Source organism: Mustela lutreola, chromosome 10 (genome assembly GCF_030435805.1).
Source record: "Mustela lutreola isolate mMusLut2 chromosome 10, mMusLut2.pri, whole genome shotgun sequence".
Taxonomy (NCBI): Eukaryota; Metazoa; Chordata; class Mammalia; order Carnivora; family Mustelidae; genus Mustela; species Mustela lutreola.
The window spans coordinates 55,191,993-55,215,342 of record NC_081299.1 but is presented as its reverse complement, the minus strand read 5'-3'; the positions used below and the strand labels follow the sequence as shown (position 1 = coordinate 55,215,342).

General features: G+C 38.3%; 1 protein-coding gene across 1 annotated transcript in view; it reads left to right on the top strand.

Moving 5' to 3' along the window:
* The window catches only part of LOC131810512 (uncharacterized), a 48,543-nt gene that overhangs the window by 22,227 nt on the left and 2,966 nt on the right, over positions 1–23,350 (top strand). The window contains exons 4-5 of the mRNA XM_059138522.1: positions 7,818–7,895; positions 18,876–19,132. Coding sequence (XP_058994505.1) covers positions 7,818–7,850 — 33 coding nt within the window. The 3' untranslated portion in view covers positions 7,851–7,895; positions 18,876–19,132. The remainder of the gene's footprint in view (positions 1–7,817; positions 7,896–18,875; positions 19,133–23,350) is intronic.

Sequence of the window (23,350 nt, the reverse complement as noted above, 5' to 3'; positions counted from 1 at the left end):
CTTGTGTCAGTATTATTATCTGGAAGCCTCCACCTGCTGTGGATGGAAAGTTTGTGTTTCCCCACCTGAGATTCATATGTTCAAGCTTTAATCCCCAATGTGATCATATTTGGAGGTGGGGCCTTTGAGAAGGAATTAGGTTTGGCTGCAGACTCCAGAATGGGATTGGTACTTATAAAGGGTTGAAGAGACCAAGCTCTCTCACACTGTGATGAAACCAAGAAAGATTCTAGCTAGCATCCGACTCTACTAGTGCCCTGATATCAAACTTCTAGTCTCCAAAATTGTGAGAAATAAATGTTGTTTAAGCCTCCCAGTCTTCTATATACTTCTTATAGCAACCCAAATTAAGACAGCCACCCCCATTTAATAGCCATTGCTTTCCCTGTTTTTCCCCCCAGTCATGCAAATGTGGTATATTTGACAGATTTTTTAATTTTTAATTTTTTATTAACATATACTGTTTTATTTGCCCCAGGGGTACAGATCTGTGAATCACCAGGTTTACACACTTCACAGAACTCACCATAGCACATGCCTTCCCCAATGTCCATAACCCAGCCACCGTCTCCCTAGCCCCCTCCCCCTGGCAACCCTCAGTTTGTTTTGTGAGATTAAGAGTCTCTTATGGCTTGTCTCCCTCCCAATCCCATCTTGTTTCATTTATTCCTTACCTACTCCTCAAACCCCCCACATTGCCTCTCAACTTCCTCATTATCAGGGAGATCATGTGATAATTGCCTTTATTTGATTGACTTATTTTGCTCAGCCTAATACCCTCTAGTTCCATCCACGTCATCACAAATGGTAAGATTTCATTTCTTTTGATGGCTGCATAGTATTCCATTGTATATATATACCACATCTTTATCCATTCATCTGTTGATGGACATCTAGGTTCTTTCCATAGTTTGGCTATCGTGGACATTGCTGCTATAAACATTCGGGTGCACGTGCCCCTTTGGATCACTACATTTGTATCTTTAGGGTAAATACCCAGTAGTGCAGTTGTTGGGTCATAGGGTAGCTCTATTTTCAACTTTTTGAGGAACCTCCATGCTGTTTTCCAGAGCAGTTGCACCAACGTGTATTCCGACCAGAAGTGTAGGAGGGTTCCCCTTTCTCTGCATCCTCACCAACATCTGTCACTTCCTGACTTGTTAATTTTAGCCATTCTGACTGGTGTGAGGTGGTATCTCATTGTGGTTTTGATTTGTATTTCCCTGATGCTGAGTGATGTTGAGCACTTTTTCATATGTCTGTTGGCGATCTGGATGTCTCCTTTGCAGAAATGTCTGTCTTTGTCTTCTGCCCATTTCTTGATTGGATTATTTGTTCTTTGGATGTGAGTTTGGTAAGTTCTTTGTAGATTTTGGATACTAGCCCTTTATCTGATATTTTGTTTGCAAATATCTTCTCCCATTCTTCAACAGAATTTTTTTTTTTTTTTTTTTTTTTAAAGATTTTATTTATTTATTTGACAGAGAGAAATCACAAGCAGACGGAGAGGCAGGCAGAGAGAGAGAGAGGGAAGCAGGCTCCCTGCTGAGCAGAGAGCCCGATGCGGGACTCGATCCCAGGACCCTGAGATCATGACCTGAGCCGAAGGCAGCGGCCTAACCCACTGAGCCACCCAGGCGCCCCCAGAATTTTTTTATATACTCTTTGGTTTTCTCCATATTCTTCTTCATTTAGTGTGTTGGTATTCTACTGTTGTATCACAAATTGCCACCGATGTAGCAGTTTAAAACAACAGATATGTATTGCCTTACAGTTGGGGTAGGTGAATAGTCTAGATAGAGCTCAGCTGGGTTCTCTGCTCAAGGGTTCACAGGCTGTGGCCAAAGAGTTTACCAGGATGTGATGCAATCTGAGTCTTGGGGTCTCTTTCCAGGTTTACAGAGTTATTGGTAGAATTCATTTCCATGCCACTGTAGAACTCATGATGGCTTGCTTCTTCAAGGCCAGCAGGAGAGAATTTCTTTGAACTTAGGAGGGAAAGGCTTATCTAATTAGGTTAGTTCTATCCAAGATAATCTTCCTTCTGATTAACTCAAAGTTAACTGATTTTGGACCTTAGTTACATCTGCAAAATACTTTCACATTTGCCATATAAGGTAACATAATTGTAGGAATGATAACCTATCACCTCTATCATGTTTTATTGGTTAGAAATAGGTCACAGGCTCCACCCAAGAATAGAGGATTACACAGAAATGTGAGTACAAGGAGCTAGAAGGATGAGGCCATTGTAGAATTCTGCCTATCACACACCTATCACATACTAATCTCATACTTAGGTATGTGAAATTCCTTCCTCAGCAGGAATGACTCTCGAATCCGTATCTCAATTTCAGTTTCTTTTCTAATAATTATTTCTACAATCTAATGAGCATCCCTGCCTCTGCAGCCCATTAGCATTTCAAACTCAATATGTAAACCTTGATATTCAAGATAAAGGAATGTATCTGCTAATTCTCTCATAAAGAAATGTTTGTTTAGATTCACAATTTAAATTATCCTTTAAAGTAATGATTTTCTTTTGCATATACCCATTCCATAAGCTATTTTTTTTACTTCATTAGGGAGGTTGTATAAGCCAGTTAAGTTGTATAAGCTATGTGTTCAGTTGGGCTAATTTCTAAGTGACTTGCTGTTATATAGCAGTGCCTCAGGATTCAAATATGCTTCAGCATTCTTAGAAATTACACATGTTCCCCAAGGGTCTCCCCAAGGGTGTCAAAACAATATATACTCTAAGGTCTTCTGTCTTCTCAAAACCCAACTTCATTCCACTCCTCTAAACCAGCTATTTGTTTTATAGGTTGGTTAATTTTGTCACCATCCTCCAAACCATCTAATCTTACAACTTTAAAGTAGTGCTGTGTGAACTGAAGTGGGGGATGTTTACAAAGGGAATTTCCTGATTTAACGTGCAAAAAGGTTTGTGAATGAGCATATGTGCATTTTTTAAAGGAATAAATGCCCTTAGCTTTCCTCAGATTTTCAGAGGTGGATAACTGAATAAAACTGACCTACAATTAATTTTGCTTATTCTTTCTCTTTCTTAACTTTTGCTTGATTGTCAAATCAACCTTTTAACCTTGCCACCTTGATTTTCTTAGTATTTCTATCAATACTAGCAGCATCCTAATTCGGGTCTTCATTGTCTTTGTATTTTTTTAAAAGATTTATTTATTTACTTGAGAGAGAGAAAAAGAGAAAGAGAATGGGAGGGAGGGGCAGAGGGAGGAGAGAGAATCTTAAGAAGGCTTTGAGCTCAGCACAGAGCCTGACACGATGCTCAGTCTCATGACCCTGAGATCATGACATGAGCTGAAACCAGGAGTCTGTTGCTTAACTGGCTGTGCCACCCAAATGGCCCCATTGTCTTTGTATCTTACTCCTAATTATGTCTTTTGCCAAGTTAGTCTTCCTGAAGCCTAAATTTGAACATTTGTTTAACCATGCAACCATTCATTTAGTTTGGAGTGCCAATGGCTGGGAACACCATGATATGTAGACATTTCATTTCCCATTTTGGTGAAGAAAACAGAATATAAAGATATATTTAAAAAAGACCCCACAACATATGTGCAAGAGTAAGTTTTAGACTGTATGCATTGCTATGGGAATAATCAGAAGAGTATCTAACTCATTCTGAAGGGATCAAAAATAGAGTTATACAGGATATAATACTTGAAGTGGGTCTGGAATGATGAACAGGAACTTTGCAACCCCAAGGAGTGTGGAGAGACCATCCAAGGAGATGGAATAGTATGGTTAGTATAAGGAGTTAAAGTGCAGGTTGAGCTTGGGAAGGTTTGAGTAATTTCTGTGAGATAAGATTCACGAAGTAGGGTGCTGGGAAATGAGTTGAAATAAAAGGTGAGTCAGATTGGGAAGATACTCACTTGTCCTTTGTGAGGACCCATGAAAGATGCATCCATCCATTCCATTAGTAAGAATTTGCTAAATGCCTGAAATAGGTTGAAGATTATGATAAACCCACAGGAAAGAGATAAGAGACACATACTGAAATTTGCTTGGAGAGTACTCTTAAGTGTTCTCTGTCACACACAATATGTAAGGTGATATATGTATTAATTAACTTGATGGTGGGGGGAATCCTTTCACAATGCATATTTATATCAAATCGTCTTGTTGTATACTTTAAATATCTTATAATTTTATTTCTCAATTATACCTTAGTAAAGCTGAGGAAGAAAAGGACCTATAAATAAGTAATCATAGTCCCATCTGATAAATTCTATGAAAGTGGCCATCTTATGAAATGGGGAGACAGATCCTAGTGTTTTGTACATGAAAAGCACTCATCAAAGATAATTGAATGATTACATGGACAAGAGACTGGCAGGTTGATAAATGGGAAGGGTCTTTCAGGGAGAGACTGAAGGAAGGGTATGTCATGTGGAAGGATAATTATCCTGAAGTATATAGACAGCTACTGAGGGACTGAAAATATTTTAAGTCACATTTTAAGATAAATAGAAGAATGACTTGGAGGAAGGAGAGAACTCTGAGTACTCTGCCAGTGGGGCAGAGAGTTGCAGAGGTGAGGTTGGAATTAAGAAACTCTAAGGTTTGATCAGGAGATCATGGCATGTCTCAGGAAAGAATGAGTCAAAGATGGCTTGGGAGATTAAGAAACCTGAGGAGCATCAGGTATGGCTAAGAGAATAATGACTTCAGCTTTGGATATGACTTCAGCTTTTGGACATTCAGTTTGAGACAGTTTGGGGGATGTCTAGTAGACAGCTGGCTATATAAGCCTGAAACTTTAAAGAGAGATCTAGCTAAGATTTATGATATTAAAGTCATCATCATGAAGGTAGTAATTGAAAACATGAAAGTATATGAGATCATACAGGGAGATTTTATAAAGTTCTTGGGACCCTTAAGAACACCAGCCCTTAAAAAATGTGGAAATGTGGGATGCCTGGGTTGCTGGGTCGGTTAATTGTCTGACTCTCGATTTCAGCTCAGATCATGATCCTGGGGTTCTGTGATTGAGGCCAGCATTGGAATCTTGTGCTCAGTGGGGAGTGTGCTTGAGGAGTCTTTCCCTCTCCTCTGCCCCCTGCTCTCTCTCTCTAAAATAAATAAATAAAAGAATTTTTTTAAAGTAAAAGATGTGAGAATATGAGATAGACAAGAAGCATTGAGAGGTAGGGGTAGAGAATGAGGCCATGGAAACTGAGGGAGGAACAAGTGTAAGAAGGGAAGGAATAGTCCAAAATTCTAAGTTCTGTTTCAAAGGAATACCTTTAGTCATTAAATTCATTTGTAAAAGATTAATTGGGAACTTAGTCTGTGTTAGGTTCTAAACATTAAGGATAGCAACTCAAAATTGGGCAGCTTATATTCTAATAGAGAGAGTTTATACATAAGCAAATATGTGTGGTGAAATATTTAAGGTGCTTGATCAGAATTTCCGTAAGATTTAAAAAAAAAAAGCACCCGTGTAAGCAAAACCAATTCTACCTGTGGAAGGCAGGGAGAAAGGAAAGATTCACCCAGGAGGTGACATAAATGAAAGTTTCAATTGTATTTGGCATCAAGGAAGTCAGTTATCTGCATAAGAGGAGTATTTTAGATTTTAGTTAAGGGAAAAAGTCAAATTGTAGTTGTTGAGGAGTAAATGACAAGTAATCAAGAAATGTAAGTAATTCTCTCAATAAATTTGGTTCTGAAAAGAAAGAAGAAATTTCAGATTCTGTCTCCTTCTCTCCCAACTTCTCTCTATTGGCTTCAGCTTCTGGGAATTTCTGTCTATATGTGTTAATCATGTTTTTCATTTTCTGTATTTTTTGATGCTTTGACATTTGGGGTCCTGAGGATTCAAAGAGAGACTGACCCTCCCAGAACTAACTGATTCCTGAGATAATAAACAGCTTGACTAAAAACATTTCTTTCATGTACAAACCACTGTCTTTGTCAGCTCAGGCTGCTATAAAAAAGTGCTACAGGCCGCAGGGCTTAAAAAACCAGACATCTATTTCTCAGACTTCTGGAGGATTGGAAGTTTAAGATCAAAGTGTCAATAGATTCTGGTCCTGGGTAGGAACTTTCTTTCTGGCTTGTCTATGGCTATGTTTTTACTGTGTGCTCACATAGCCTTTACTCAGTGTGTGTGTGTGTGTGTGTGTGTGTGTGTGTGTAGAAATCTCTCTCTCTCTCTCCCTTTTCTTACAAGGGCACTCATTCCATTGTGAAGGTCCCACCTTTCTGACTTAATCTAATTACTTCCCAAAACCTGTACTTCCAGGATTAGGGCTTTAACATACTGTTTTGGAGTGGGGGAGGAACAAACATTCAGTCCATAACACCAATTAATCCAAAGCCCATATCTCCAAGCATATAATTTTATCTAATTCCCACACATTAAGTCTGTGTTTCCCCTGCCTTAAACCATTCCATGTCCTAATACCAGACAACTAAAGACTACCCCTATCGCCCAGAGCCTACTGAAATTATTCTAACTATCCTGATTCTAAACTTGCTTAAGCCTGCTGCCTTGTCCATTTATTCACACACACACACACACACACACACACACACCCTACCAAACAGTCTTTAGATCATGCAATCCCCTTGTTCCTTCTGCTTCTTGACCAATTCTGAAACTTCTCTATGTGGTGTGCCCAGTGTGATATGCCCCTTTCTCTTGGCATCTATGAGTAATAATGCTTTTTTTCAATGGCATTAACCTTTCCATGTCATCACTCTGTTGCTTCTGTAAATGAAATCCTGAGCAATCAAAATGATGTCGCAGACTCAATACTAATGAGAGAAGTTATGATTAATTTTCTTATTCACTGTGTTAGTTTCTCAGGGTGCTGTAACAAATTGCCACAAACTCAGTGATTTAAACTATCAAAATTTATCCTTCTACTTCTGGAGGCTAGCAGTCTAAAATCAAGATGGGTCTCTGAAGGCTGAAGCCTGTTAGGAAGAATTCTTCTTTGCCTTCTTTGCCCCTTCCTAGCTTTTGATGGCTCCAAGCAGTCCTCAGCTGTGGCAGCATCCAATCTCTGCCTGTGTCTTCACATGACTTTCTTATGAGGACACCAGTTGTTAGATTTAGGGCCTACTCTAATTCAGTATGACTCTATCTTAACGAATTATATCTGTAAGGACCCTTTTCCTCAATAAGGTCATATTCTAAGGTTCTAGGGAAACATGAATATTTGGAGGACACTATTCAACACAGTACAGTCATTCTTCTGTTTGGCAGAGTTGTCACATCAGGCTGCTCCCAAAGGGTGTTCATGATGCAAAGCCCAACTTCAAGATGAGGTTTATCATTTGGTTTAAAGTATATACAGATTTGGCTGATGTGTTATGGAAAATGAATGTCTTTAAAATAGTAATTCTCTAGAGAAAGTATTTTTTGTTTTAAAGATTTTATTTATTTATTTGAGAGAGAGTGCCAGCATGAGTGGGGTATGGGCAAAGGGAGGTGGAGAAGCAGGCTTCCCAATGAGCAGGGAGCCCATCCAAAGCCAGCCTATTCCAGGACCTTGAGATCATGACCTAAAGTCAGATGCTTTACCAACTGAGCCACCCAGGTGCCCCCAAAATATTTGTAAGGTTTACTTGATCCCAGCTGTGTGTACTCCATTCTGTTAGAGAAAGCCAGAATTGGTGATGAGGCTTCTTGTTCTTTAGGCAATAGTAGTGGTTCCATGAGACATCCAAGTATAGCTCAGCCAAGAGACCAATGTGTCCTGACAGTGGAACCCTTTGAGAAAGCTTCCCAAAAGCTGATTCTGGTTACTTCTTTTCCCATCCAGAACTACCTGGCAGGAGGCCAAGGAAGACAATGAGAACTTGCTGGACCAAGACTAAGAAGAAAAAGAAAGCCTAGATATGTGAGTTCAGCATTTTGACTCTTTCCTTTTAGAGAATTGGGACAAAAATGGTGACAGAGAAGCTCCATGAAAAGTGGACAAAGAATGGAGGGACAAAAAATGGAGCTCAGAAAAATTTACCTGGCAAACATGCTAGACATTCATTCAGTTGAGCTTCTGAAGGACCTCATCCTAGAAGCAAATGTAAATGGGAGATGGGCTTCACAAGAACTGCAGTTTAGCTTTGCATTTTTTTTAAAAGATTTTATTTATTTATTTGACAGGGATAGATCACAAGTAGGCAGAGAGGCAGGCAGAGAGAGAGAGAGGAGGAAGCAGGCTCCCCGCTGAGCAGAGAGCCTGATGCGGGACTCGATCCCAGGACCCCGAGATCATGACCTGAGCCGAAGGCAGCGGTTTAACCCACTGAGCCACCCAGGTGCCCCAGCTTTGCATTATTTTAATCCCAGATTACATTAAGTCTCCTCTGGCCAAACTTCCTGCCAGAAGTAAAGGTCAACCAGAGCTTCAAATTGCCTTTGTAATTTTTCGTGTACCATGTCTAGAACTCAATAAAGAATAATGAAGCCTATGGAAATAATAACTGACCCAAACCAGAGAGAAAATAGAAACAGTGCCATAGGAGATATAAATATTACAGTTTAATTTTTATTTTATTTTTTAAATATTGGAGTTTTTAGATATGATCCTAAAATAACATAGGAGAATATGTTTAAGAAATTAAATGATAAGATGGAGAATTTTGGCTGAGAGCTAAAAATGGTAAAAATCAAATGGAAGTTCTACAACTGAAAAATACAAAGTAAGAACTAAATGAATTGATTTAATAGTAGATTAGATGCAGCTAAAGAGAAAATAAGCAAATTGGAATGTAGGTCAGAATACAATATCCAGATTGAAGCAGGGAGAGAAAAAAATGTAAAGGACATATGAGAAACAATGATGAGGTCTAACATACATCCAGCTAGAGTCTAGAGAATAGAGGGCCAATAGGACAGAACCCAGGATATATCAAGAGCTCCTAGCAGCAAACACCTCAAAAGAAAAATGGGCAAGAGACTTGAAAGACACTTCTACAAAAGGGTGTAATGGGCCAAATTGTGCCCTCCCACTGATATGTTGAATTCTCAATCTCTGTTATCACAGAATATGACTGTATTTGGAGACAGAATCTTTAAAGAAGTATTTAAGTTCAAATGAGGTCATTAGGATGGGCCCTGATCCATTATGACTGGTGTCCCTATAAGAGGAGGAGATTGGAACACAGACACACACAGAGGGAAGACCATGTAAAAACAGGGAGAACCAGACATCTACAAATCATAGAGAGACCTCAGAAGAAACCAGCCATATTGACACCTTGATTTTGAACTTCTGGCCTTTAGAATTGTGAGAAAATAAGTTTCTGTTGTTTAAGCCACCCAGTCTGTAGTACTCTGTTATAACAGTCCCAGCCAATGAATATAGAAGGTATTCATAAGGCCAAGAAATACACAAATATGTGTGTATTCTCCCTCATTAGTCATCAGGGAAAAGCAAATTAAAACCACGGTGGGATATGACCACTTATCCATTAGAATCGCTAAAACTTTAAATGTCTAACAGTGCCAGGTGTTAACCAGTACAACAATTACTGACCCACTTCATAGATATTTATAAAACATTATCTCAGGTACTATGTTAGAGAAAGGAGCCACAAAGATAAACAAGATAAATACTGTCCTCACCTTCCTTGAACTTAGAGTCCAAGAGGGAAGATAGATAACTAAACTATTAACAGAGATAATATGTACTAAGTGCTGTGATCCTGAAGGTGTAATTTGCTTTAGGAACATACAGTAAGAATACCTAGCTGAATATGGGAGTAAACTCAAAGGCAATTAAGGACATGGGTAAGCATTTCAGTGCTCTTCTAATGAGAGATGGACTGAGATATGTAGCTTCCACAACCAGGCAAACAACTGGTGTTCCTTCAGGGAGATGGTTTTCAAATAACTGCTCAGCATTTGTACAGAAATGAGGCTACATCTGAGAAGAGCAGAGAGGATCACAAGTTCTGCCTCAACCCTCCCCTATTCACAGCAATCTCACTCTAGCCTCAGACTCATCAAAATAGAAGTCTGCAAATGAGGCTGGCTTCATGGGTGTGTAGCCAGCAGTTGCACAGGCCACACACTGAGAAAAGTTGTGCTTAGTTTAATTCTCTGCTTTTGTCTTCTCAAAATTCTTAATTATTTTTTAATAAGGAGCCCCACGCTCTGCTCAGCAGGGAGCCTGCTTCCCCCTTTCTCTGCCTGCTGCTTTGCCTACTTGTGATCTCTGTCTGTCAAATAAGTAAATAAAATCTTAAAAAAAAAAAAAGGAGCCCCACTTTTCATTTTGCATAGGCCCATTAGTTTATGTAGCTGGTCTAGGCTGCAACTAACTACACTTAACAATCCTTAAACAGCAATTTAGCACACTGAGTGGGAGTTTCATATGGCCAAGACTGTTGTAGATATAGACTCTGGGGGCCTACTACAGACCTGCTGAATTAGAATCTGTATTTTAAAAGTTCCCCTGGCAATTTAATGCACATTAAAAGTATGAGAAGTGTTCATTAAGAACACCTCATTACCATAAGTGCTGAGAGTGTAGCTAACCTCTAATCTCCTCTGGTGGGCATGTGACTTGGCCTGGCCAGCAAGAGCAGTGCATTCCTGGGCAACAGTGATTGATTTGTTTAGAAATACTTATGTGATGCATGTTATGCCAAACACACTGTTGGAATTTATGTAGGAACTACTCAACTGAGACTGTCTCTTTTTCCCTGGGACTGCTAACAGTTAAAGTGACAGGGGGTGGAGTTGTTGGGACACCACACGAAGCCTGAAAATAAAACCAACATTGCAGAAAGACAAGCTAAGAGATGAGGAGAAACTGAGTCTTAATGCTGTTGCCTGTGCACCTGGGTCAAAGTGTACTTGAAGCTAAATCTACCCTGAACTTCTGAATTACTTTATCCAATAAATTTCCATTTTCTTTTAAGTTCAGTTGAGTCAGGTTTTCTCCTCTTGAGTACCAAAAGAGACTGGATGGATAAACTCTTATTCATTTCTACATAAGGGGACTCTCAGAGGTATAGAAGTATGGTTTGGTTTTTTTTTTTCCTTAGATTTTATTTATTTATATGACAGAGATCACAAGTGGGCAGAGAGGCAGGCAAAGAGAGAGAGGGGGAAGCAGGCTCCCCACTGAGCAGAGAGCCCGATATGGGGCTCGATCCCAGGACCCCAGGATTATGACCTGACCCGAAGGCAGAGGCTTTAATCCACTGAGCCACCTAGGTACCCCAAGAAGAATGTTTTGCTATAATCATGTGTGTAAACCAATATGTGCCTTTTTTGCTTGAACTATCCAGTTTGGTTATCAAGCTGCAGAAATTCAGTGGATAATTACTAAATTTCCTCTTCATCTTACTTTAAATAATACCAGTCCTGGATCAAAAATATTTTTCTTTGCTTGTGTTTTTCTGCTATTTCAAAACATGCCTTTCAATTGTAGATATTAATAAATGACCAATTTCAATGTGTAATAACATGTTTTCTTTTGGGCTGTAACTTCCTTGGGCAGTTGACTGAGCCAACAATGCTAAGAATTAAAAACTCCTGTTTTTATGTCAGGAATAAATGGCTAAAAGCATTTCTCCAACGCTTGCCCTTCCCCCAACCCCTATTCTTTTTCTCCTTTAATTGTAGCTTAAGTTATGTTATCTCAAGGAAATGATTGACCCACACTTTTTCTTCAAAGTAATATTAGAGCTTTTTTTTTCCTTCAAACCATTCCAAACTAAATTTTATTTATCTCTGACTACCTGGTAGGTAGCTCAGTGTCTTGCACATTTTCTCAACATGGGCCTTTTGAATTCTGTTAAATTAAGTCTACACAGACTCATCAGCAAGATAAAGTTTATAAGGTTTGTTAAGGTAACAAATCTAATTTGAATATAGGTCATTAGAGCTGGAAGGGACTGAGAGATTCTTTAGCTGAACCCTTTTTTACACTCTCTCTCCTTCTGTCTCCTTCTGGCTCTTCCTTTTTTCCTTCTTCTTCCTTCCTTCTCCCTCTCTTTTCCCCTCTCCCTCCTTCTCTCCCTCCCTCCTTCTGTCTGTCTGTCTCTGAGAAATAAAACATTATAGATACATTTAAAGCCAACCCTATCATTCCCTCTCTCTGCCCTCCCCTCTAGGTAAGCTATATGGTGAAGTTGGTGTCTATTAACCTAGTGTATGTTTTTATACTTCTCTGATGTATTTTAATGTCTGAACATTTTTATAAATGGAATCATTTTGATGTATTATTTTGCAGTGTGTTTTTTTTTCATTCATTCTTATATTCTTGAGTTTATCCCTCCTGATACATCTGGATTAATTCTAGAACAAGTTTGTATATGAACATAAGGAACCATGTATATAGCTGCTCACTGCAGCGTTGTTAGTAATAGTGAAAAAGTCAAAACTACTCAATGTAGGGGAATGGATGAGCCATTTCTTATAATGGAATGGCAATCTACATTTAAAACAGAACTTCTGTGTTTTACATGGTCTAGAGAGGTTATGTGAAATGAGACATGCCATTCGGGCAGATAACAGGAAACCTGAGCCCGTACCCAAGACTCTAGGTAGAAACTTAGTGCTCCTTTTTACTTAATTAACATTATATTTTGAAATAACTTCAAACTTGCAGAAAAATTGTGAAAACAATATATACAAATAATTTCGATATACCTTTTTCTGGATTATTTTTTACGTTTTGTCACTCCCCTCCACTTTCTCTTGAAGCAATTTCTCTTTTTTTAAAATGTGTTATATAGTTGACACAGAATGTTACATTAGTTTAAGTTATACAGTATAGAAATTTCCATTCCCTATACATTATATTATGCTCATCACAAGTGTAGCTACCACGTGTTACCATACAATGCTATTACAACATCACTGACTATGTTCCCTGTGCTGTGCCTTTTATTCCCATGGTTTATTCATTCCATAACTGGAAGCCTGTTTGTTATAATTAATTTACTAAGCCATCTAAGAGAGGTTGTTTGCATATATTATGTCTCTTTAGTTATGTTCTAGTGTGTTTTCATATAGATAAAGATACATTTTTAAGTATTCACATTACAGGTATCAAATGCAGGAAATTTAACTTTGATACAGCATTTTAAGAATAATCTACAGTTTATATTAAGATTTTGTCAAATGGTCTCATAATAATCTTGACAGCAAATCTCCCCTCTTACTTGCTTTTGGCATAGGTTTAAATTTAGGATCTTGCGGTGTATTTGGTGGTCAAGCTTAGATTTTAAATGATTATTATTGCTGAATCTGAAAATATTTCACAGGTGTGCCTTTTGTAATTCCTCTATTACACATACCTGCAGACTTTAATAAATTCTTGGTGTAACTGTTATATTCTTGGTGCTGTACACATTATTATTACCAAGAAGATTCTAGCCTTGTATGACAAATGTTATAGACACTATTTAAACAGCGCCTCCCATACCTTGAGGAATTCACACTAGGATACAGTGCTAAATGAGGGACATGGTGCAAATGAGGTGACCTATGTTCAAAAGCTAGGTAAGCGATGCAGGATCTCCTGACCCAGTCTCCTCCTCAGCTATAAAATGGTGATGGTAATGCCTCACAAGTTGTTGGGAAGATAAGTCAGGCATGGGAAGCTCCCAGTATGAATATGTAGAACTCATTTATGGCAATTTTTTTTTTCAATTTGTGCACTGAGATTTAATTTTATGGCAACTAGTAGCTCTTAAGTCTATTCACACCAGGAGATGTGGGAGGTGACACTTAGGTCATTTCTTCCCCAGTTTATGACAAAGTTACCTGGTTCCTGTGCAAAAACAGAAAAAGTGCTTTCTCTTTACATGTTATACCACATAAAACTTGGTTCCGTGCAAAAGATTTTTGTTTATGTAGGCATAGAAAAGGAAATTTGCATCACTTCACTTAAACATTTTGGTTAGCCATGCTTTACTTACATTCTGAAACTCAGTCATGTAATTTAAAGAGATTTTCCTCTTCTCAGATAACGTGCAATATCTTTATCAAGACATACTTATTGAGATGGAAAGATAACAATTATATACGTTTACAAAAACAAGAACATTAGAACTTGGTTTCTATTTTAGTCTTCCAGATAGGATGCATAAGGAGTTGATAATGCCATCCAGTGGTCCTTCACAGGCTTTTAAAATTTATGGTGTTTTCTTTCACCTGAATTGCATTTACTGCCAATTCCTCTGTCTGTAATTGCAAAGAAACTGATGTAGGGAGAAGTTGTCAGGTTGGCTTGAGATTTAACCCAGTAACATTTACTGAAAGCAACATCAAATACATCTTTGCGCAATAGTCCCTATTCAATATCAGTAAATTAGTGTACAAGAGAAAACAAATGCCATCATTGTTAATCATAATTAAAAGAAAGTGATATAGATTCTAGGAGCAAAATACAAAATTTTTTTTCTTAATTCTAGGGGATTGTAATATGACTCTCAATCATAAATGACAGAAATACAACTCTAAGAAGCTTAAGCAGAAAGAATGTATGATAAAAGTTTCTCATATGCTATAAGTCACAAAGGTGATTGAACCTTATTAACAATTATAACAAGGGATTCAGGTGCATTTAGGATTCCCATTCTATCCTTCCTCTTTGCCCTTTTCTATTCATCAGTTTGTTGTTTTTGTTTTAAGTCTACAGACCATCCTCCTTTTATTCTGGCCATACAGAGAAGAGCATGACTGACAATAGCTTCTACACTTTGCATCTAAAACTTTGTCACTAGAGAGTCCCTGTTTTTTCCAAAATTGCTGGGGAGAGCCTTTGCATAGTCCAGCTTAGGTCGGGTGTGCACCTCCAGCCCAACTGTTATGATTAGAGGCAAGTCCTGGGGCAGAACTCATCCTCATTGGGTGAGGACACTTCACATCAGTCAATTGCTGCCAGCTGACCAGGGTGACACCAAAGGAACAGTGGAGAAAGAAAGGGGTAGTTTCTAGAAAGGGGACCTGAAGACAATATAGGACCACCATAAGGGTGTGCTCCAGCCGTTTTGTGAAAAAATAGTTTCTGATAGCTTATTGCATCCGTTATTATTAATTTAGATATGGATAGCAAGACCAACAATAATGGTTATTTCAAAGCATTATTCTCGGGGAGCCTGGCTGCCTCAGTTGGTGGACCATGTAATTTTTGACCTCGGGGTCATGAATTTGAGCCCCATGTTCAGTGTAGAGATACTTAATAAATCTTTCAACAAACTAACAAACAAATAAAAATATTACTGTCATATGAAAGTAAGAGATAAGTGATCCAGGACAGCTCCTCAAAATCATCTGGGACATGGCCTTTTTCCGTCTTTCTGCTCCACTATCCCCAGTGCATGACTTCTATCTCCAGGGATAGAAGTCATGGTCCCAGATGGCTGCTGGAATTCTAGCTACTAAGCCCAATTTCCAGTCAGGAAGGAAGAAGGGGGGACATGGAGGGGAAAATATTTATCCACTTTTCTGCCACCCTCTTTCAAAAAAAAAAACTTCCAAAAATCCCTCTAACAGCTTCTGTATATCTTTCATTGACTGGAGCTCAGTCACATGGCCACACCTAGTGGCAAAGGAGGCTGGAAAATGTGTCTTTGTGTCGGGGGGGGGGCGGGCATTGTTGCTTCATTACTGGAGGAGTTCTGTTAGTAATTAAGAAAGTAAGAATGGATGTTGAGTAGACAATTTGAAGTCTCTACCACATTTACTATGAGACGGATACTGGTAAATGGGAAAAAGATGAATATGATATGTAAATTGATACTGATAGCCAGTCTCTAAGAAGGCACAAGGTGAGGGAAAGAGTGCAGTGCTAGATGGAGACATTAGCCCAGCAGGGAAAACGTGTATCTCTTGTTTTACGGAGCTAAGGAGAGAAGATGGGTGAATGCAAGTTTGTAGATGGGATATAATGAGGTGGAGGGGCTTCCATTGATCTACATCTGTTGTCTCTGAGAAGAGGTGACGGAAGAATTGCTGCCAAATAATGATGAACAAAGGCAAAAAGTTTCTTTTCACAAAGAGGAACAATTAAGTGGATGGTTCTCAACCCTGGTAGTGCATAAAATACCCCTGATGAAAAAGTATCAATGAGGCTGGCATGGTGAGCAGGCTTGGTTGTTGTTGTTGTTGTTGTTTAAGTTCTTAGGTGATTCTAATGTTTAGGTAAATGAGAACCACTGGTCCATTTCAAAACAGCTGATTTGCTGTAGGTTGTAAAAGAGATCTGGACTAGGAGTCAGGAGGAGGAATTGCCTCCTCCACAGATGACCAAGACAAGCCCAGCTTCATTTAGAAAATGAAGATTTTCTAGATTGAAACACAATTCGATGGCATTTGAAACAACAAGTAAATGAATAAGTATATTTTATGCGTTATCTCTACTTGGCTATTTTAGGTAGAATTTACTGACATTTCTTTAAGCCAAAGTTCCTATCCACTATGTGATTGCCTGGTCTTTTAGAATTCAGCTGTTGTTTTTTATGAGTAAGCTATTTAGCACATCTTCTATAAGGGGAAACCCCTGTTTGCTGGTTTTCTTTAATATATCATGCAATTCATCTGGCCCTTATTATCAGCCAGAGAGCTATCTAATTAGTGGGGTGGCCAGAAACCTTTCTTCCTGAAGAAATGAAAGACATTGTTTGCACACTGAGGTGTTGTTATCTCTGCCATATGCAACTCTTTGAAATAACAGTTTTGGTCAAAAGTAAAAAGTGGTTTAAAAAGCTGTCGTGTTGAAATGATCTAAGGAATAAAAGAAAACTGTACAGTCAAAAAGAAAAATGTTTATGTTTACATCGTATTACCACTTTCTCATCAGTTAACACAGTGTCAGTTTAGAGAGAAGCAACAATGATGGTGATAAACTAATAGAGTTATGGAAGAGCCTCAGAAAATACACTGAGGTCTGGAAGTTCTCGGACACCTTCGTGTATTGATTTCCTTCTCATGTGAAGCAGATGGAATTAATAGATCAGACCATTGTTTATTTATTCATTTTTTAAACAAACATTTGTTGAGCACCCCGTTATGTGGCAGGCACCGTTCTAAGCATTAAAGATTTATGGGGAGAAAAAGCCAAAATTCCTGCTATCCTGGATCTTATATTAGAGTAGGTGACAATGAACACATTGTCTAAAAAGTGCAGTGCACTTGATTTTAGGTGGTAGTGAGTGCTTTGATGAAGGAAAAGCAAAGGAGAGTAGGAAATATAGGCTGGGGCTGGGGGGTTGCAATTATAAAGTGACCAGGGAAGGGCTAAAGGCAGTGTGTCCATGAGCAATGCAATGGTCTTGAGGAGGAGCATTCCAGGAAGAAGGAATAGCAAGAGCTAAGACTCTGAGGTACTTACTAGGTGGCCAGGGGGACAGATAGAGGTAAACTATGTAGGACTTCATAGGTCACCACTATGACTTAGACTGCTGTTGTTTGTGGGATAGGAAGCTGTTGGCAGATTTTAAAGAGAGAAGTGTTGTTTCAGCAGGATCATCTAGGTACATACAGTTGTGTTAGTGAAGATGGACCTTAGGAGATTTTTATAATAACCCAGACAAAGGATAGTAGTGCTTAAACTAGGGTGATCAAGTTGAGGTAGTAAGAAGAAGTGATTTAATTTCTGGATATGTTTTGAAGGTAGAGTGGGTAGGATTTCCTGATAGACATGAAGAGTGAGAACAACAGCAGTTAAAAAAAAAAAAAAAGCCAAGGGTAATAACTAGATTTGTGAGCATTGGAAAGATGGCAATACTCTTTATGAGGATGGGGATGTCTGTGAGAACACAAGGATGGGGATGTCTGTGAGAACACATGTCTGTGAGAACATATGGGTATTACAGGCCATGAGGATGTGAAAATGGATATGTCAGACAGACAGTTGAATGAGTCTGGATTTCAGAATAGAGGCTGGACTGATCTGTTTTTTTTGTTTTTGTTTTTTTTTAAAGATTTTACTCATTATTTGACAGAGAGAGAGATCACAAGTAGACAGAGAGGCAGGCAGAGAGAGGGGGGAAGCAGGCTCCCTGCTGAGCAGAGAGCCTGATGTGGGGCTCGATCCCAGGACTCTGGGATCATGACCTGAGCTAAAGGCAGAGGCTTAACCCACTGAGACACGCAGGTGCCCATGGACTGATCTGTTTTCATGATTTGTAGATAGATAGTGCTTAATGCTACAGGAATTGTTGAGATCATCAAAGAAGAAAGTAAACCCTGTGCTGTGGGGTCTCCAGTGTTTATATGACAGAGATATTAGGGGAAAGCAGGTAAGGAGACTGAGAATGGGTGGTCCGAGAAAGAGGTAATGGGCTTGTGATGTTCTTGCAGTGAAGTGAAGAAAGTACTGCAGGAAGCAGAGAGGGTCAGCTCTCTGCTTTTTTTTTTTTTTTTGGCAAGGTACACAAAGGTCTGTATGTCTGTCTCAGAAAATAGGACAAGGAGTGAACACCTGAAACTCTAGTGATTGCCCAAGGTCACATGGGGTAGATCTGAAAATAAAAAACCCTAATTTTTTGACCTTAATCCAAGTTCTTGAAGGGAAAATGAAGGAAGAAAATTTAGTTCACATATTTGCAACAGCGGGTATATTTGTAGTTCTACATGCTTTTCTGCAAATTTTTTGCTTAAGTGAGGATTTCCATTGCTTAGTAAAACAAAAGAAACAAAATGGAAATTAAAAACACAAGAATTTTAAAGAGGGCTTTTAAAAATGAACATATCATTGAAGCGATGAAGATAGGTTGGATCTATCATGTATTGTGTTTCCAAAGCATGTCTGGGTTGGTCTGTATTTATTTATTTATTTATTTATTTTGCATTACAATTGCTTTTCTGCATTTCTCTGGGATTTCACCAGCTCCCTCCCATCCTTCCCTCACAGGGCTTTGCATAGGCTGCCTCTCTTCAATCAAATGCAATCTCCAAAGTAGCACATTGAGGGAATGTGCAATGAATACTAAAAAAGGAAGAATGGACCTGCAAATACATCACAGCTGGCAGCTTCTTAAAATCCTAATCTCTTCATTTGATGAAATACAAGTGATTTTCAATTTCAGCAAACAAGACAAAATAAATCTTCTACATTGAATACCAAAGTAAAATGAGGGCCGAACTTCATTTAAATCAGGACAAGAAGAGGTTTGGAATAAGTATCACATCATCTATCAATATCAGACTTTGCTTGTTTACTAGGAAGTCCTGAAGACTAAAACAAAAACAAGAGTAGGGTGGGAATTGAGGGTCAGTGTTGCTCACTAGGTGGACAAGTCTGGTCCTGCAGCACCTAATAGTACATGCTTTGCAGGTTCTCCAGTGCTCTTTCCTCTCCTCCTCTTTATTCCACACGTCTGCTGCCCAAGGACATTCCCTGCCTCACTCTCCTCTCACATACCTCATATTCTCATTCTTTTTTTTTTTAAAATATATATATATTTTAAGAATTTATTTATTTGACAGAGAAAGATCACAAGTAGTCAGAGAGGCAGGCAGAGAGAGAGAGGAGGAAGCAGGCTCTGCTGAGCAGAGAGCCTGATGTGGGACTTGACCCCAGGACCCTGAGATCATGACCTGAGCCAAAGGCAGTGGCCTAACCCACTGAGCCACCCAGGTGCCCTCATATTCCCATTCTTGCTGCATCCATATAGGCAATTCTCATGTGTGTGTAAGGATCTATACACCAAAGGAATTATTACAGGAATGGGTTTAATAGTGAAAAATTGTAAACAGTCTAAATGTCCGTAAACAGAATAGGAAAATATATTAAAACATGTTTATTCTGTGGAATACGATTCAACTGCTGAAAAGAATAAGATAAAGCTATATATAACAACATGTGAAGATTTCCAACATATATTGCTAGGTGGAAATAGCAAGTCACAGAGCAGTACCATATGTTAACCATTTGGGTTAAAAAAAAATGGGAAAGAAAAACATTAACGTGTTGAGAGTCACTAGATGATGGGGGTGGAGCACAGGAAGCAGAGGTGTGAAGAGGAACTGTCCCATTTCACTCCATTTACACTGGTATTACTTGGATTTTTTAAAGTGTCTTTTTATGAATTACTGTGTAGCTTAAAAATTAACTTTAAAAATGTCACTGCTGTATTCTTTCTCACTTCTAATAATATTCTCAAGCAGGATATGAACAGAAAGAAAACAGTCAGGTTTATTGACTTCCGTATCTCACTCACGCTCCAGTGTTTGACTATGATTTCCTTCCTGTGCTCTGACAGAGTCACTAATTTTAGGTATGCCTTTATGGTTAGAAACAGCATTTTGCTTTGCTTGAATTTTTGAACCAATAATCTCAGGAAAGAACTATGTTTCTGTAATACTGGTATAGTGTTTTTTTCTTTTCATAAAGTTAGGCCAGAATCCTCTTACCATCCCAAACAAAAATAAACCATTTTAGAATAAGTTCCTAATTTGTTGCTAAATGCTAATTATGAGAATTAGAGAATAAGTTGTTTTCCTGAATATAAGCATAAAGAAAATGCATCTTCAGAAAACTGATGGAAATACTAGATATAAAAGATGCATAGTGTTTATCCTAAATTAAGTTGAAAAGTGAAATTAGCAAGATGGCTAAAGGAGTTTTAACATGAAACATTAATTGGAATTTAATGGTGTAATTTTAGCAGTGTGAAAGAGACATAATAACATTCTATCAATCTTTTGTTGGAGTTCCTTGTAATATTGCCTTAACTGTAGCATCCAAGAACGTGTTACACAATCCACTCTATGAATCAGAATCCAATTATTTTATATTGGTTTCATGCTTTTACCCAAGAGAAATTCATAAATTGTTTTTAATTACTTCTTTTATTTTAAATCAGTAGTGTCTGCCAAGTGGATAGCATTTCCCATTAAAATATCACCTCCTATAATTGGTATAATTACTTAGTAAAGAGATAAACCACAACACAATTTGACAATCTTTGGGTTTATAATATCTAATTATGTTCAATACATAATATTTTATTCTCAGGGATCACAAAAAGAGCATAATCTTGAACAAAACCCAAACATTTATGATTAAGTAATTAGAAAGAAACAAGTTAATTATTGCATATAGAACTGCCTCTTTGAGCAGTCTCTGAGAGAGAGCTCCTTTTTATGCAGTTGTTCAAGAAGTAAGGAGGTTTGAGGGCATTCTGGGTGCCCTTCACCTGGGCTGGTGGTCTTCTAGCTGGAGATGGAATATTTGGTACAATCCCAAGATAGAGGGTTTTCAAGGAGGACCAGGACCCAGGTCACATATTTGGAAGAGAGAATTCCCCAGCCTGGGATTTTCATCCTGTATGTACAGGCTGATGCAGAAGAGGGTTGCTGGGGACAGGCATGACATTCAACATCTGTTTCAGCAGATTTGCTTTCACCTATTTTACATTTTGGGCTTCTGCAACAAATTTCATTTGGAGAAAGGGTATCAGTTGCGAAAATTTATTGTTGAAAACCTCTCTCTATGCCATGGTCATGCGCTGCCTCTATGTCAAAGAGAGAATGACTGAAAATATATAAGAAAAGAAAAAAAGGTGGGAAAACCTTGTGATTGAACCAGGAGGGCAAATATTAGACGAGAACCACATGCTAACACTCATAAGCCTTTTTATATTATCAGTTGTATATCTAACTCTGGTCAAAAACACATTCCTAATTTAAAAAATAATAAAACACACACATAAACCAAGAAAACAACCCTAAACCATACTTCACTTGTGCCTTCCCCTATTGCTTCTATATAAGAAAAGAGCGGAAGAGTGTGAAGGAGATACTAGAACAGGAGGAAATTGGATGTCCCTTAATCAGTTTTAGTATTGTCTGGAATTGGGATTCCATTTTGCTTCAGCATTACTGAGGATTAATCTGCTTTTCTTTCTTTGTATTTCTCTCTCCTTCTTCCCTTTCAATGGTATCTTGAGGGACTTTTTCTGCCTCTTTCTTTCTTCCTCCTGCTCCTTACAAACACTATGAGACTCAGAGAGAGAAAGTTAATAATAAGCCAGATGAAAAGATAAATAGATATACATACTTGTCCCCCAGTCTACAGAAGATGCTGACTGAGAATGGGTAGGTGGCAAGGGGTTGGGATTAGGGCCAACTTGTACAGGACACAAAGAAATAGAGATATTGGTCACTGGATAACTTTTCTATAAAAGGAATTTGATGTGGCAAACTGATTCTCACCCACTGGCTCCTACCTGTGATTCAGATGGCAACATCAGTGTCCCTTCCTGGAAGAGAGCTTCCCTGACTGTCCAGCAAAAAGTGGCCACCAAATCACTCTCCACTATATTACCTCATTTTACCTCTCTACACTTATTATATGGAATGTTTCTTCTTTATTTTTTTCTGCCTCTCCCCAGCCCTAGCGTTAGTCCTTTCCCACAAAAATGTAAGCTCCTTGAAGGGCATATATTGTCTGTTTCTTGGCCCTAGAATATAAGCCCCAAGGCTGCAAGGACTTGGCTGGTTTTGTTCACATCTGTATTGCTCAAAGTGCTTTGCACATGCAATACTTCAGTGGATAGTTGAATAAAAGAATCATGGAAAGAAAACCCTTTCTTACTGACAAGGTTGCATTGTGGTGAAACAGTTGAAACTTTCCCTTAGTTGGAGCAATGGCAGGCACATTGCCTCTATTATAGGTACAGCTTCAGTTTTTAGTCCATTGGACCTGCAAGGACTAATGACAAAGATGGAACTAGGAGTATCTTCTCTGTGCTGAGCAGTGATGTTGGTATAGAAAAGACACCACAGGAAGAGAAAGGAGCCTCCTTCTCACTCCAGAGGACAAGAAGAAGTTCTAAAGGAGGCATTCTCTGCAATGGAAGTTTATGTAGATCAAATAATGCCGCAGTCTCGTAAGCTTGATAATAGCTTTTTTTATGTGTGGCGGATTACAATTATACTGAAATACACTATGAAAATATTCTTCATATGTAAACAGATGTCTTCATCAGGTTGGTAGACATCAAAGATTTATCTCAGTCTTTAGCTATTTGTATCCCATGTACTTCCTGCCTTTTTGTTTCATTATATTCTCCCTTCAAAGAAGAATAAAGGAAAGGCATATGATCATTTATAGGTCATCCTTAATATTAGCATTTCATTAGTGAAATAAAATATACTCCTTTTAGAATATGTAAAGTACAACAAATATACACAGATTTTAGGACAAACAGAATAGAAATTCATAGTAAGGGATACGTTTTTTACACTATGAATAGTAATGTTCCATTTTGGAGCAAATGGCTTTAGTACATGATATAAAGTAAAATAAAGATTGTCAATGCAAAAAAAAAGTGAATTATAACAAATTGCTTATATGCTGGGCATTAAAATCTTCATAGATAG